The sequence below is a fragment of the Hippocampus bargibanti genome, linkage group LG10 (genome assembly GCF_051943395.1).
Source record: "Hippocampus bargibanti isolate YZ-2025 linkage group LG10, ASM5194339v1, whole genome shotgun sequence".
In the NCBI taxonomy this organism is placed as follows: domain Eukaryota; kingdom Metazoa; phylum Chordata; class Actinopteri; order Syngnathiformes; family Syngnathidae; genus Hippocampus; species Hippocampus bargibanti.
Genome location: NC_142743.1, coordinates 17,446,954 through 17,464,340, shown reverse-complemented (window position 1 = coordinate 17,464,340; position 17,387 = coordinate 17,446,954). Strand labels below are relative to the sequence as shown.

At 39.7% G+C, this 17,387-nt stretch overlaps 1 protein-coding gene across 3 annotated transcripts in view; it reads right to left on the bottom strand.

Annotated features, from left to right (window-relative positions):
• Nucleotides 1-17,114, bottom strand: part of plppr2b (phospholipid phosphatase related 2b) — a 47,679-nt gene extending 30,565 nt beyond the window's left edge. For 2 of the 3 annotated variants that reach the window (XM_089006799.1, XM_089006797.1), the window contains exons 1-2: nt 11,991-12,472; nt 7,269-7,376 (exon numbers count right to left, since the gene is read on the bottom strand). In XM_089006799.1, coding sequence (XP_088862925.1) covers nt 7,269-7,376 — 108 coding nt within the window. In that variant the 5' untranslated portion in view covers nt 11,991-12,472. Of the gene's footprint in view, nt 1-7,268; nt 7,377-11,990; nt 12,473-16,980 lie in introns of those variants that run through there. The other variant, XM_089006798.1, reaches the window with a different exon arrangement.
• Nucleotides 17,115-17,387: the final 273 nt, after the last annotated feature.

The window sequence follows — 17,387 nt, the reverse complement described above, 5'->3', positions numbered from 1 at the left end:
AGGATGAAAAGCGTGAATGCAAAAAGGAAAGGAACTGTGAGCCTGATGCAGATAGATAAAGAGAATGCTATTTATAATTGGTGCAGTCAGTGTGATGCTCAATTCACAACAGTCAGAGAGAAAGATGCTCAAGACATCAGCACACTTGCGTGTTGAAAATGAACTTTGAAGAAAGTGTACACTCTGTTTAATTTCTTTTTAATTACATGGTATCAAGTTCAATTCAATTCAAGGAATGGACAGAATTTCAAAGGATTTTTGTGCTTTTAAAATGTCAGAAAATATTCATACATGTATTAAAAGTTCTGAGAGAAAGGAAAAAAAGATGGGCTCTCATACTCCACTTGATAAGAACGAGCAAAATGGAAAGAAAATGACAACTCAGTGAGAATAAAGCTTCAAACTTGAATAGTTTGGAGCACAAGATATCTAAGTTATCTAAGATGGTGGCGGACCAGCCTTGGGACACGATAAGGAACAAAGCCATAAACACACAGATATCGGGGAAAGGAAGAGCAGCAGACAGCAGATTGTAGAAAGAGCCACAGTGGGAAACTTGTGAAAAGGGACGCAGTCAGCAACAACATTGCATCGTCGGAGGAGAGAAACATAAAATAGGTAATGAGATGGTAATGTAACAACAAAGGAGTGAGCGCCCTTACGGGGTGAGCTATGTTACTGCATGTTGCTTTCACATTAACATGGGGGAACAATAAAAAAATGGAATGAAAAGTTATCTTCAAGGTAAAAAAAAGTGAGTCAGTTATAGTCTGGTGCGCCCTATATAAGGAACAGGTTTTAAAAGTATACAATTCATTGGGGGTGCGTCTTATACTCCGGCATGCCTTATACACAGGAAAATGCGTTAATATTGTAAAAATGATGTAATCACAATTCCATATGACTGTATCAATTTATTGCACGTGGCGTGAGATGATATTTTCGCAATATATGGTGCAGTTCAATGAGTTAGGCGTAAGGACTTGTACTCTTTGGCATTGGACTCAGCATGATTCTGACTTGATCTTGATTTTACTCCCTAGTGCCTTCTACTATCTTTGTGACTGCTATATTTCATGTAAATAATAGCTGTCAATGTTAAGCGCTTTGTATTGGATTGGATTTGCCTTTATTATTCTCGCAGTGGAGAAATTTACATTGCATGTATATGTAAGGACAAACTTCAAGGAAAGACAAGGTCTGTTGTCCCATGATGCAGTACAGCAGGGGTGTCAAAGTCATTTTTTGCCGCGGGGCACATTGTAGTTATGGTTTCCTCTAGAGGGCCGTTATGAAATAAGGGAAGCCATTAGAATGTTTAATCCCCTACACATATTACATATAGAGTGCTCAACAAATGAATGAATAACTAGTATTCAAAAAAAAAAAAAAAGTTATTGTGGTGGAGCTGTGAATGTGTTGGATGGAACACAAAAGACACACAGAAATGAGCTCATATAATGAAACAGGTGGAGGTTTGGAAGGTCGTCAAAATCAATGTCATGGGAAGTAAAATTTGGGGTTCCAAAATTTTTCTCCATTTTGAACATCCAAATTCATCAGGGTTCTGCAAACCATCCTGATAAGATTGTCAACTAATGTTAAGCAGATTCCTTACTTACAGACAGTGTATTGTCGGTGTTCAAATACCTGACATGTTTCGGCGACTACTTCCGCCTTCGTCAGAGTGTCACGGATGTTGCTGTGACGCGCCATTTTCAGCTGGTGTTCCTATGAGGGCGTGACCTACCTGTCAGAACTGACAGGCAAGCCACGCCCCCCGCTGTCCGCTCGTCCCTCCAGGATGCTGCTCCAGGTAGTAGTGGCTTGCCTGTCAGTTCTGACAGGTAGGTCACGCCCTCATAGGAACACCAGCTGAAAATGGCGCGTCACAGCAACATCCGTGACACTCTGACGAAGGCGGAAGTGTCGCCGAAACATGGGTATTTGAACACCGACAATACACTGTCTGTAAGGGAATCTGCTAATGTACGTATTTTTCGGTGTATAAGCAGCACCCCAATGAATGGTGTATGTTCATATGTTTTCCATATATAAGGCGTGCCCGACTATAAAGTGCATTTTCAATGAATGAAAAAAGTTTTTCAAATATAGTATAGAAATATTTTCCAAATGTAAGGCACGCAACATTTTTTATTTGAGTTAGTGTCTGTGTTACTTCCAGGTTGAGTGAACGCTGCCACACCTGGCTGCCGCTGCTCACCTCCAGAAAAATTTAGCCTGTGACTGTAAAGTGTCCTTGAGAGTTTTGAAAGGCGCTTATAAATGAAATGTATTATTATTATTATTATTATTATTATTATTATTATTATTATTATTATTATTATTATTACAGTGAGACCTCAACTTACGAACTTAATTGGTTCCTAGACAGAGTGTGTAAGGCGAAAAGTGTGTCAAAAAAGATTTTCCCATAGGAAACCATTAAAATGGGAATAATCCGTTCCCGGGATTCCATAAAATATACTTTTCAACTAAATAAGCCTTAAAACTACACACAACATACCTTATTCTATGTATAATAAATGTGCTATTGTATTGTAGTGAAGTAAATACACTGAATTGTATCATAAAGTCACTTTATTTACATTTGTGATGGTCATTTATGGCTTGATGGAATGGCGTTGGAGGTCGAAGGCTAAAGGGAATTGCTGTTTGGAAAGAAAGGCGCATTACATGAGGACTGTAACTAAAGAAATAAACTGTGCTGTAAAATAAAGTTTTATTTACCTTTTTGATGGTTGTTGATGGCTTATGGAAGGAGAGTCACCTTCCATAAGGACTGTTGGTAACTTAACCTCTGGTGCTGTTCGGTCGTGTGCTTCCGCCGAAGATCATTTGGCCAGCCGTGGTGGGTGTGTATTATGAAAATAGTGCTCATTATAAGGTTTAATTTTCATAAATTTGACATTTGTAAGACGAAAAGTTTGTAAGTTAAGGTGTTTGTAAGTTGACGTCTCACTGTATTATTATTATTATTATTATTATTATTATTATTATTATTATTATTAGGGAAAAGCCGAAAGGAAAAGAAAAAGATTATTATTATTATTATTATTATGCGCTACAGTAGAAGCTGGGGTTACGCAGTACTTCTTCTACAAGGGTAAATGGATTCTGTGGCTGCTGACAGGATTCCGAAACTTGTTGTGGCTCAATATAACTTCACATATAAGACACACCTTTGTATAAGGCGCAGGCTCATATGAAGAAAATGAAGGCTTTTGGATGTGCCTTATACACCAGAGTAGGCAGTGGCAGGTCTGTTTGATCTGTGACGGGGTTAGGCGTCCCAGCCACCATGAGTCTCTCTGTCTAAGTGAGCATGCCACATAGACAGTAGGTTTTTGTAGGGCTTGTCTACCTATGCATGTAGGTAGATTGCATGGAGGAAATCATTAGACTGGTTCAACGGCAATGAAGGTGGGCCCAGCAAAGCGTTGTGAAGCGCAAGTAGGGCACAGTGAGATACGTAGAACGCTGTGGTCATCCACTGCATCCCGATCCATCCCCAGTCGTCTTGACTCTGTCTTGCCACTGAATTCAGATTGGCTGGGACGAGAAAGTGAGGCAGACGACATTGCGCAACATTGCGTAATCTCTTGCCAAAGAGGACGAACACCATACACCAGAAAATATGGTACACTGTAATGTTAGCCATCAACTAGGGTCGGTCCGATATACGTGCCACTTGTGATCAGAAGGTCGAGTAGTGTTATGTGAGCATTTTTTGAAGTAGTGGAAGCTTTTTTCCCCTGTCCTACATTCTTGTCACATTCCCCATTGAAATAATGTTAAAACAGGACAACAAGCAACGAACTGCCTGAACAATGAATTTATATTTTATGATGGTGTGAATTTGGAGTCTGGATTGAAAATGAAATTGATATAAATGTTGAAATGCCGTCATGAAAGGTAACCAAGTTGGAAATAGAGCAGCGTCACGAATGCAAATCATAGGTCAACTCATTCACTGCCAGACATGTGCAAAAATGTGTCCACTGCACTGCCAGGGTTTTTGTCGTCACTCGAATTCCAGGACCGACAGAATATTGAGTTTTAGGACGAGATAAATATTCAATGGAGTGAAAGAAACCATACTCTCTTCTTTCATCAGACAAAAAGAGTTAATTCCTAAATGATATGGGTTTGGAGTTATATGATCTTGAAATGAGGGCGGCTGTCTAAAATACTAGTTTCTAAAATACGAGTTTTAGGACTACATAAACATTCAATGCAGCGTAAGAAACCTTAAACTCTTTTCTTTTATCAGAAAAAAAAGTTATTTCCTATATTATATGTGTCTGGAGTTATATGAGCCTGAAATGAAGACTGCTGTACAAAATACAATACAATACATATTAATTCCTAAATTATATGGGTCTGGAGTAATATGAGTTTCAAGTGGGGGCGGCTGTACAAATGGCAAATGATTCCCCCTCGTGGAAGGGGGAAAAAGCATTACCAGAGGTCTGCCCAGCGCTTTATCGGCACCTCCCCCACTAGCCCCCAACAAGAAAAACCAAAACTCGAACAAATTCGGGAATGGCGCTCCATGACATACTTTCAATTCCCGAATATATTCGGGAATGGCAGTGAATAAGTGAATGTATTTATTTTGTCCTTAAGGACGTTCTTATTGCCAAACAACCTGAACTTATTGATTCAAAATTCAAAACGATTCTACTAAATTGTCAGGCCTTCAGGTTTGAAAAATTGTGGATCACCATTCAAAGAGGCAGGGTGTAGAACAAAGCTCATCAAGATGATTTTTGGCTCAGAGGACCTGCAGGGTCGGATTGTGTGAGAAGTGGCACAGACTAATTGGGTTTCATTCTTAATTCAGTCAATTAATTAGGGAATGTAAGAACACAAGCTCTCTATCGGGTCGTTTGGGGATTATATAAAGAAGAACAGAAAAGAAAGTAAGTGGTAGGAAGAGTTGAGCATTACATTCATCAAGATAACTCAGTCACAGATGGTGCTTCCCTGAAGGAAGTGATACATGGATTATATTTCTCCGGATTATTAACGTCGATACACATACACACAATGAAAACCGATGACAGTACTTCATTTGGTAAATCAATGCCGGCAAACCCAAAGCAGTTCGTTCTGCAGAGAATCTGTGATGTTTGTCTGGGATCATATCAAAGTGAATCACTGAAAACGTATTCTGACACCCTCCTCAATATCTTGCCAAATATTCATAACAACTAGGACAGCTTCGATTTTGTGTTCTTAAAAAAAGGCATTCGGTAACAAGTTGGGAGTTCAGCAACAGTTACCATGACGATGCTTCCAGGCAAACTGCAATCCATTGTCATGGTAGCCAAGATTCCTTGCTGATATTACAGAATCTTGAAACCAAGTACAGTACAGGAGAACCTTTGCATTATATTTTCTGTTCTTTATTTATTCAGAGCCAGAACGTCATAGCAGGAAAATAGACCTCTAAAGTAGCATAAAAATGTCATCACGAGAGGTGAGCACTTCAGATTATCTCTACACGACTTATTTGGCACTTTGTAATGGCAAAGTGAGATGTTAAATGCTAAACCACAAAGTGGAATTATTGTGGCAAAGCACTATCATGTTGCAATGAAATAGTATTCTGTACCACTCAGGAAGATTGTCTGAGAAATGTCTGACATGCCAAGGTTGTTTGAAATTTATAGCTACATTTTAGAAGACTCAATATTTCTAAAATTGTAACACTGCAGGTATATAAAAATAAACAATAACAATAATAATACATAATAATAATAATAATTAAGTTGTTTTTGTGTTTTCTTTGGTCACTTTGTGTTGTTGTGCGTCGTGTGGAACGGATATGAATGACTGTCTGTGTTGTCATATTGTCATATTATTATTATTTTTTTAATCTTTTGACTTCAAGATGACGCCGCGAGAGTGGCTGCCTTTCCAACAGCTCATGTATTTTGTTTTTCTACTTCTTTCATTCTTTTCATCTTTCTTTCATAACTTTGCTGCTTTGACATGTAAATTTCTCCACTGGGAGAATAATAAAGGTAAATCCAATCCAAATCCAATATAACAATAATAATAATAATAATAATAATAATAATAATAATAATAATGAATACTGCATGACAGCTGTAATAGAGTCTACCAGATGAAACTTGTAAATGGCTTACTTTGACCATTTTCAGCTTGGCTAATTTAAACGAATCAATTACATCTTATGGGAGTTAGCGGACTGAAATAAAATCCAGCTAATTTTGTCAATTTCCCAACTGATGCCCATTGTTGCTTTAATCCGCCTTAGAAGCGTGTGAAACGAGGGGAGAAATGTGAAACCAAGCGGAAGAAAGATGATTTGAAGAGAACAAAAATATCCAAATGATTTGTCCATTACTTTTTTAAAGGTGTCTCATTTTTAGATGGAATATCTTGGAATGTAGCTAAGGAAGAGATTTTATTTTTTTCATGGAGGTCAAAGATCTCCCACCCCCTTGCAGATGCTTCTGGCCAGTGGCGGAAAGTGTACGCCTTCCCATGGCTGACTATACTGTATATTGACCTGTGGCAAATCAATTCCACGTACTTCATCATTTTCATTCACCCTGGTTTCTGAATGGGCATCTTTGTATGAGCGAACTGAAGGTAAAGCATATCTTGATCATTGACTGAATCATAAATAAATAAAATTAAATCAAGGGTTTCAATGACATTCACAAATATACAAGTCTGGATGGCAATCTGGGTAAAAGGAAAGCGTGTAATTTCAGGTGCCCAAAAAAAAATCCTGCGAGTTATACAATCAGGCAAATAATTCTGGCATCCTGAGATGTAACATCGATAAGCATTTTTTGTAACTTTTCAAAACAAAATGACAACAAATCCACTAGAACTACACATTCCGGGATATGCAAGTCAGTTCTGACATCGTTGAACAAAACCATTCATATTCCTCTCACCATGTGAGCTACAATTATACCCACATGACTATGATTTCTCATAATATGCTCAAGCTCTGTGATCTTACAGCATTAAACATCTCAGGGAAGAATGTGGCATCTCACCCCTCCCATGTTGTGCATCCCTAATTAGCACCATCTGGCACGCTCTTGCGATTTATCAGGAGTTAGATTTAAGAAGACGGGTCCAAACTGTCTTATTAGGCTCCTTATGCGCATGCCATAAAACTTTCCCAAGATTAAAGTGTGATGTCATGTTGGTGGATGAATAACCGGGTCAGAAATAACCCAATTTCAGTGTCTCACCTCCACAAAGAGGAAGCAGGGTACAATGTAGGTGCTGGTCTTTTGATAGCTACCGTCACTGAGAAGTTTCATTTCTCGCCTCTGGGCTGCCAGCCGTGTGTCGATCATCTGTAAAAGTGATAGAGAATAGACAGAATAGAAGTTATCATATAGAGGTTTCATGCTGTTATATGCTTAGTTGGGTGAACACAAGGCCCACAATGGAAGCACAGAAAAACTGGGGTCAATCTGAGGTAAACAGACACAACTTGTGAAATTGTCATCCTCAGGTAGGAGATCTGGCTTGGGCAGAATTTAGGACTTGGTAAACTCCTTCACAGGAAGAGCTCATTAACCAGTTTACAAGTTTATCAGTTCATGGAAAGATAGCCTATTAAAAAGTCTATGTTCTGTTAATTTGTGGATATTGGAGCTTGGGAGGTCCAGGGGCATGGTATTCAGGTTGGGCATTGGTCATCAAGGGCTGCGTCCCCTGCCGGCAGTAAAAGACAACCTTCCTGTGTTCGAGTCTTTGTTCACAGTGTCCAAACAAACATCTCTGACAAAAAGTCATTTGAAAAAGCTTCAGTTTACTTTCAGTGTAGAGTTAAATGAGTAAATAAATGAACCACTAAACCAGGGGTGTCAAAGTCATTTTTTGCCGCGGGCCACATTGCAGTTATGGTTTCCTCTCGAGGGCCGTTATGAATTTGGGGAACCCATTAGAATGTTTAAATCCCTTCAACTATTACGTATAGAGCACACAGCAAATGAATGAATAACTCGTTTTCAAATCTGAAGTCAAGAATAATGACTTTTATTGTGGTTGACATCCAAAAATATGAAATTTTGGCTCAGATTTTAGCAATCATCATGGAATTTAACAAGTTTGATTTGCTTTTCTCGGGGCGAAAAAAATGATGTGGCGGGCCGGATTTGGCCCGCGGGCCTTGACTTTGACACCTGTGCACTAAACCGTCAATAACGGATGATTGATTCTAAATTCAGTTTACATTTTCATTCATTAATATACAGCTTTTGAATAACTGTTGTTTGAATTTTTCATAACAGAAGCTTATCAGGTGTCTGGTATATTTTCATGTACACCCACCAAGAGACATGTACAGTAAAACCACACCGGGGGCAAACATCAGTAATAAGGAACACACACAAGTGATGATAAAAAAAGAACAAAAAAAGAATCATTTAAGAAAAAATAACAGAGACAACAAATGTGATGCAGACTGTGGGGGAGAGATGTTGAATAATAGCCAGATAAAACATTAAATGTAGTAGGAAATTGTGCCACTTCCAAAAGATACCTCTAAGTGGAACAAAAGACAACCAAGGCGGTAGCAAGAGGAAGGCCATCTTTGAAAAATGGAAGTTTCTCACATGAAAAAGGATAGTGTCACCATTGAAAAGAAAAATGATTGCACTGCAGTCTGATAGCACAATGTTTACATCTGGAAGAACTTGAAAATTTTATTTTTATCAAAAGGCCATCAGGAAGACATTAGTGGACAACATATTAAGTGTATTAGCTTATCTCCACAATGACAACTTTACAGGGTGGATATCTTGTGCAGCCTTGTCAGCTCTTGCCGCGATCGATTTTAAGTTTCCGCTGCGAAAGGAGGATTACAAAGCAACGAGCACCTGGATGCCAAAGATAGGAGTGAATGAACGTTGCAATTTAAGGTCCTCGGCTTGTCTCAGGTTCATTTCTCTTCAGTCAACTCATGTACAGTATATCATGTCGTTTGTGGATTGCTCTTTTTGCAGGTTCCTGTTTTTAGAATGGAAATTTTCTGTTGTATTGACTACTTATATTCGTTGTTCCAAGTACGCCGAGCCAATACCGTACGGGTGATGTGTTGCATGTAATTAAAGGGTTCAGCTGATTTGGGTATACGGGTAGAAATCCAAGCAATTAAAAACACACAACATTTATCTAGGAGGAGACTGTGATGAGCGGTCGCGCCTTTTCATATGCCAGCACCGTTTTTATTTGGGAGGAATGTCGGTGCCATTTGACTGTCATCGCTGGACAGCTCTGGGACCATTGTGCTTTTTTACGCTAGTAATGGGCAGCATTTTCACAGTGTCGCTTTGTTCAGCAAAAAGGTCGGTACAGTAGGACAGTCTGTGGCTGGATGGATGCATGGGTTGAGGATAAAGGAGCATCAGCGCAGAGCGTTGATGGCTATGTGGAACTGTCGTGGCTTAGAATTGAAGCGGATTTACGTGGGACAGGAGATCTAAGACAGTCTCTTTTTGTTAATGCATGCTACAGCTTCATGCTTGCTCTCAACATTTAACTTGTACTGTAGCAGACATGCATATTTCACTATGGTGTCCCTGATCCACTGGTGGAAAGGACGCTTTGAGCCTCCTCTTTCATCTAGAACTGCTTCAAACAACAAAGACGGTGCTGAAAGTGCTTAAGGTTGAAGATTGTGTCTTTGTGTTTGTCATATTATTTTTATTATATTATTTATTTATTTATTTATTCTATATTATTATTTTTTTTTGTTCTTTTGACTTCAAGATGGCGCCGGGAGAGTGGCTGCCTTTCCTGCAGCTCCTATATTTTGTTCTTCTATTCCTTCACTTCCTTTACTCTTCCTTTTACTGTTTCAGCTGTGAAATGTCAAATGTGACTATTAAAGGCCAATCCAGTGTTCTGCCTTTCATCTAAATTCTGCAATGCACGCCACAGTCTTCACTTTGCGGGATTCATTTTGCTGCATTGTTTTGGGGCTTATTTTGTTGTTCTTGGGTTGTTTGTTTCCCACACCCTTCCCTTTGCTCCCAACTCCTTATCTACCAAGAAGAACACACTAGATATGCTTGGTTTTCTCCATTCCTACTATTTGGTTTCTTGTGACAACTAATTTGTTTAAAGCGATGTGAATTGAGCAGATTCCAGCAACTTTTTTGTGAGGTGGAAAATGACCCACCTAAAAATGACGCAAGAGGACCAGTGGAAAATGCTGAGCCGAGATAATGGCCTATCATTTTATCTATCGAGATGCTAGGTTGTGCCTCTTCATTTGTTGACAGAAGTTTGTTCTCATTGATTGCTCTTGTTGAGCAACAAAAACCTTTCTTGGATTTCCTATCGGTCAATGGCCTCATTTGGGTGATGTCAAAACGCTTCCTGAATTTTCATTAAGACAAGCCATTCACAATTCTATGTAGCTTAGTGACAGGGTTTGCTTAGAACCAGTTGGATCAAGGCTGTTTCACAGGCAGCAGGTGACCCACTTGCACTCGCATGACTGTGTCACATTTCGCATCGGAGAAATCAGCTATGTTATGGTTACAGCGGGGAACGTTCCTTTGAGTTTTGAAAACCAATTTATGTCGGACTCTGAATGGGTGAAGCACAATACAGCGGTCGGGTCACACAGACCTCCAGGCTTCACTTTTGCCAAGGCGCAGGTATTATAGTTGTGCTTTGTGCACAAATAAACTTAACACTGTACTCGAAGAAAAGACATATAGGTACGGGGCCATTACTCATGCTATCTGATCTTAGGCTTTCATTCCCGCTTTTACCCCTCTATTTCACTCTCAAAGGAGATACTAATCATTATTACTTTATTCAGCCTTAGCTGCGCCGCCGCTCATTAAGACTTTAACAAGTTGAACAAATTTCAGCGCACCTATGAGGTAAGAACTTGCAGTGATGATACAGAATGTGGAACCAAAGCTAGCTTGCTACTTTGCAGGAGCAACCGATAAACTAAATTACATATTGCAATTCGACCTGCAATAAATACCCTCCTGATGCCAAACGCAATAAGGGGGGTGATGAGGGTGTGTGAGGGGGAGGGGTGATTGCCAACTGTCATCGGAGGTAATTATGTTTCCTCAAATAGTAGCACTGGGTATTAATGCCGACAATTAATTTCCAAATTAAACAGTGGGCGACCAACATGGTTGTACAGGATTTACCTTTCCTTTGAAGTGATACCGCTATGTGTTGCAAATATGCACACAAGTAAACGAGAAAAAAACTATCAAGGTGGATTTGTATTGGTACATACACACAAACAATGCAAGAAAATGCTAGAAAATATCATGGTTCGAAATCATAATATATTTTGAATGAATTTGTATTTTATATGTATTTCATTGCCTGTAGCGCACATTTCAATAAGTGTATAAAAATACAGTTGGGCACATGGAAAACCTGCTTCTTAAGAAATACCTTAACATAAACAAATGCCTAGTAGTCCTCAAGAGTAAAAACTAAGCCACAACATGAGAAATAACAGTATGCTTAATTATGCAGTGCACTGTGCAAAATTGACAAAAAAAATATTGTCAAACCAAAGGCACCACTGTTGGTGGTTTGACACACGCACTCATGAAGCTGCATTTGAAATGCACAAGCTGGCTTTTTTTTAGGTGCCCATCATCTCAAGCAAGAGATGCCATCATGCATAAAGCTGGCGTGACTGATTGTCTCTGGTGCTGCTGTCCGTCCGTGTCTTTCACATTGATGCGCTTCCATCAGCTTCCCTTGGGCACAATGGAACCAGTTCACTATCTCCCTGCTGCGCATTCATTCACACGCCACACTCTTCCAGATAATATTATCTTTTTTTCACGAACATAAGCCATATAAAATACTGTCATATAAAATGTTTATAGAAAAATGTTTGCTTGTAATCCAACAAGTGGTGGTCCATAATTAAAAAAAAATGAATACATATTTTAAAAAAACCTCACCTTAAATCTCAGGCTGCTTCAAGCTGTCACAAGGGCCACTTTTGAGTCCCCCTCTCTAGCAGAATTTGCCCCAGCGGTCCATTCTGTGGTTCCGTGTCTGGTCTCTCTCGAAACCCAACCTCTTCTCACTTCAGCCTCTTGATCACTGAAAAGTCCGAGAGGCTCAGCTGTGAAGAGTGAGCTTCTTGCCAGCTCCCGATACCCTGCACCCTCCCAGCCTATGTAGATGTCCGTGCTCCCCTGCTAGGTCGTCGAGATGAACATGATGATCTTCAACAGCACTTCAAGGCTAATTAGTCAAGTACAGAGGAGCCAGAGGCTCAGCAAGAGAGAGGCTGCTGGCCGTCGTCGCTGGTGAATACAAGAGGATGGAGAGGGGGGGGGAAGGGAGAGGAGTGGGGGAGTCGGAGAGAAAGTGTGTGCGCATCTGCATGCGTGTGTGAGGAGGAGGAGGAAAAAAACAGAGGTTGTGAAATATATAAGACGAAAATGTGACTCCAAGAGAAGAGACGACGAACATGAAACGGTCAGCGTGTGCACCGGGGGAGTGAGGGATGAAATGAGAGCAAGCGGTGGAAAATAAAAGATGGGTTGGCTAAAATGGACGACACCCTGCACTTGAGTGTTTCATAAAACCACCATTAATCAGACAATATAGGAGATCTAAAAGGTCTACACACCGAGGTTCAAATGCCAAGGTTTGTGATATTAAACAAATGAGAAAGACATAAATTATTTCAAATCATTTTAGATTATTAATGGAGATTCTAACCTGTACAATGCAATCGCAAAACAGGGGAACAGAGGAAAAAAAACTACTTGCACCAGTGTGCAGATTGTCTTATGGTCAGAGTTAGTGAGCATATACCTGCCACTATTAACTCATTCACTGCCAGACGTGCAAAACTGTGTCCACTACTGTGTCCACTCCAGTGCCAGGGATTTTGTCGTTGTCACTTGGATTCCAGGACTTTCAGAATATTTAGTTTTAGTACTACATAAACTTTCAATACAGCGTTAGAAACCTAAGACTCTCTTCTTTCATCAGAAAAAAAAAAGAGTTCATTCCGAAATTATATGGGTCTGGAATTATATGAGCTTGAAATCAGGGCAGCTGTCCAAAATACAATGCAATACATACATATTGGTTTATATAGCGCTTTAACAACAGCTGAAGCTGGAGCAAGGCATGGAAAAAAGGGAAATGCTGCGCCCTTGTGGACCAGAGGCCATGGCCAGCGCTTTATCGGCACCCAAGCATGAAAAAACAAAACCAGAACAAATTCGGGAATGGCGCTCTAAGTCATACAGTAAAGTCTCGTTATATCTATATTGGTTATATCGATAGTACTGCTTATTACGATACTATTTCTATGAACGCAAGGAGAAAATTTACATGCCGCAGGATCGGATATATCGATAGTCCGGTTATATCGATATTTTTTCCGACGCCCGAGAATATCGATATAACGAGACTTTACTGTATTTTCAATTCCCAAATAAATTCGTGAATGGCAGTGATTGAGTTAAAGGTGGGCATATGTACTACAATATGTTAAATTATACAAGCTGTCACTTGCAAAATGAGGTTGAGGAGGTAACCAGAAAAGTGGCACACACACACACACATACACACGCACACACACACACACACACACACACGCGCGCACACTCGCACACATACACACACACACACACACATACACACGCACACACACACACACACACACACACACACATACACACACACACACACACACAAAACCATTGTCATATATGGGTCAGAGGCTCCCAGGATCAATTACGGCAAGTGCTAGTTTTGTTTCAGGTCTTGCCTGAAAAAAAATGGAAAGACGGATTATGTTGACAAGTGGATGATCTGCACATACACTGTATGCTAGTCAAGATAAAACGGTTCACATTTACTGTGGCAAAATTTCAGATGGTCATTGTTGTTATCATATTATTACCTCTGAGACGTTTGTAACTTGAGGTTCAACTGAATGGATATACAGTATATTTAGGATCGACATGTTTAAGCATGCTGCAAATGCGGCAGTGGACAGCTGGTCAAGAGTGGAAATGTACCCTGAGGGACTTGCCACAAAAGACTGAACTTGGCGTAGAAATCAGCCCTGAAAATGGACAAACTGGTTCACCCCTTCCCCCCACGACTGTTTTTGAGAGGCAAAGTATTCAGAGTTCTTTTTCTATTATGTCACACAATTACCATAATGTAATCATGTAGTGAAACTCATTACGGAATTGCTGTATGCAACTCAGTGCTGTTAGGAGAGCATAGACCACTCGTGGCTAATTTGTGTTGTTGTTTTTTTTATCCTGCAAAGAATGATCAAATCTTGTGTTGTCAAAGATGACCAGCTGCAGTTCCCATGGAAACCTGTCCGCATACGCATTTAAAGAGCACATAGGGTGTAGATGAAGCAAGTGCCACTTGAAAATGGCCTTGCATACAAGAGAGAAAAATGAGCAAAGAGCATGAGAGAACCAAGAGGGGGTGGATAAATTCAGCTAAGATGCCTGGACTCTTAAATTACTTTGACTTTGAATCACCTACACAGAGACGCTTGAAAAAAAAAAAAACTCAATCATCACAGCACACTTTGGTAATAAAACAATCTAGTGTTTCACTTATTTTAATTATTATTTTTTTTATTGTATCATGAATGCAAAGAACAGTACGGCACTACAAGACCCTTCATCGAGTAGTTTAAAAAATAGGTACATACCTGCTAAAAGTTGCTTTGATGAATGAAATGGTCAACCAGTGCTTTAATTTTTTTTTTTTTTTTGTATTAGCCATTGATATACAGTATTCAATGAAGAGCTATGTCGCAAGCGATTAAGGCAGACTTCAAACATTTTTTCAAACAAATATTAAGAAGCCCCCCTGTAAAAATTGTCCGTTTTTTTTACTTCATCAGTATGGGTATTTGTGTCACGTTTATAGATTACCTTCTATCGAGACAGGCAGTGGCTGTCTCTTGTGGTATGGCACAGAATCACTGCCTCAGTACAGTTCAGAGTATAGATGCTCCCCAATTTACGAGCATTTGTGTTACGAACAACGGTACATACGAACATTTTTGGATATATGTCATCGTACCACAGTAGGTGTGAATTTATTTTACGACTGTTAGAGCGTCCCCGTTCAATTCCCCGTCCAATGTTTGACTTATGTCCACTCAATGCAAAATATGCACTGAAGCAACTTCCGAACAAATTCACCTCACGAACGACCGCTCTGAACGTATCTCGCTCATAATATGGGGAGCGTCTGTATTGGACTTTTGTGAATTTTTGATTTCATTTGTTGCTTTTAAACTTTCATTTAGGTCAAGTTTTTATAGACAATACATTTTATCGAATCAACAGTATTTTTTTCCTAATATTATTTAAAATAACTATGATAATACTCACCATCAATATAAATGTTTTTCTGTTCCTCATGATTGGTCAAAATCCAGCCAAACTATCAGAATAAAAGTCAACTTGCCGTGTACATACGCAAGCTGCTAGCAAGGCTGCACACTGCTCATTAGCTTGCACGCTTGCTTTCTGCGGCCTCTCACAGTAGTATATTAATGTTGCATGGGGCTTGTCATAGTGCCACTGACTTTCGACTGTTTCATCGATGGTATTGTTGCATTGCAAATTAGAATCTATCAAATTACAACCTGTTCTCTCCACAAAGGTGAATCAACGTGATTGTTTTTTTTTTACTCGTCCGCTTATTCAAAAGGGGGCTTACACCTGTTTCAACATCAACGGCACCTAAGTCAAGATCATACAATCAAAATGGCGCTTTCCACCAACCGGCGTCAGTATCATTCAATCAAAATTGCGCTTTCCGCCAACACAAGCCGAAACAGGAAATGTATAGCAAAAAAGCGAGAATACATATTTAGTTTTGTCTGAAAAAGTCGGAAATCCACCGTTCGGCGGGAAATTCTCATCCCTGATCAGGATTCTTTTTTCCTCAATTGAGTCAACACAAGTGAAAAGACACTAGCAGTGTCTTATTATTTTGCTTTCGGCTTTACCCTTCAGCGAATCAGTGTCCTCCATCTTCAGAGGTTTGATTAGCATGTTTGTTTTACATCGATTTTACATCGGATGACCTTCCTGACACAACCCACTGTATTTGTCCTGGCTTGGGACCGGCACAATAAGACACTGGCTTGTGTCCCCTTGCAGTGTGAAACAAGCATATCAGGAAACAAGCAATCAAAGAAAAGCTATTTCACACATGAAATTAAGGCGAACAGAGCGCCAGAGAAAAATTCATTTACTTTGTGAATATTAATGAGAAAATTGACCCCGAAAATAGGTTGGAGAAAGGGCATCCCACTCAGTTCCAATGCAAATAATTTTGCATCTACTGTAAAGTGTTTAAATTACAGCTAGACTCGAACTTTGTTTTCCATTTAAAATGATTTTTGAGAAAAGCTAAAGTAGCTTCAAGTATTATGGGACCTATTGTCCGTAAAACAATACATAAAAACAAAAAAAAAAAGGTTTCGTGAGTTGGGTCAAGGTATGATGAAATGGAGGGAAAGAGATGCCAATTTCATGGCAAGATTAGAGCATTGTCATCAAATGATGAGTAGTTTTACTTTATTTGAATGTTGATGTGCCGATTTTGTGTTTGGGGAGGGCCTTTTGTCGAGCATCTTCATCTTTATTAAGTTAATAGAGTTGCTTGTTCTATAGCCACAAGGGGAGACAAGCCAGTGCCTTATTGTGTCAGTCCCGAGCCCGGATAAATACAGAGGGTTGTGTCAGGAACGGCCTCCAACGTAAAAGCTTGGCCAAACAAACATATGAATCAAACCTCTGAAGATGAAGGACACTGATTCGCTGTGGCGACCCCTGAAGGGAAAAGCTAAAGAAGAGGAAAAGAGGAAAAGAAGAGGCCAAGGTACAGTAGCTAAGTGGTTCAAGGTGAAGTTTCCCCTTACATACTCACAAGCAGCCTTTGCTTTGTTGTTTCATGTAAAAATTCCACTGATCCGGTTCTTCTTTACTCAAGCATGCTTACACATGTACTGTACACCCTTCTAATTTGGGTCTCTTCAAAGGCAGACACAAACGCACAAACAAACAAAAAAGCGACGTTTGCAAGCTTCTGGTCCTCGTGCGCATGGACACACAGGTACAAAGGCACTAGCTCGCTGCATTGTTAATGAACAAATGCAAAACAAACAAATCCCTGAGCTGACAGAGGCACTTGCTTTTTTCTGTCTTTTTTTTTTGTTAGGATGAACTTAAGTGATGCAAGCACGTCTGGATGTATTCACAAAGAAAATCTTCTCATGTCATCATGGGAAATTACAATTAGGCCGAGCGAGTGGCGGAGTTCATTTCACACACTGT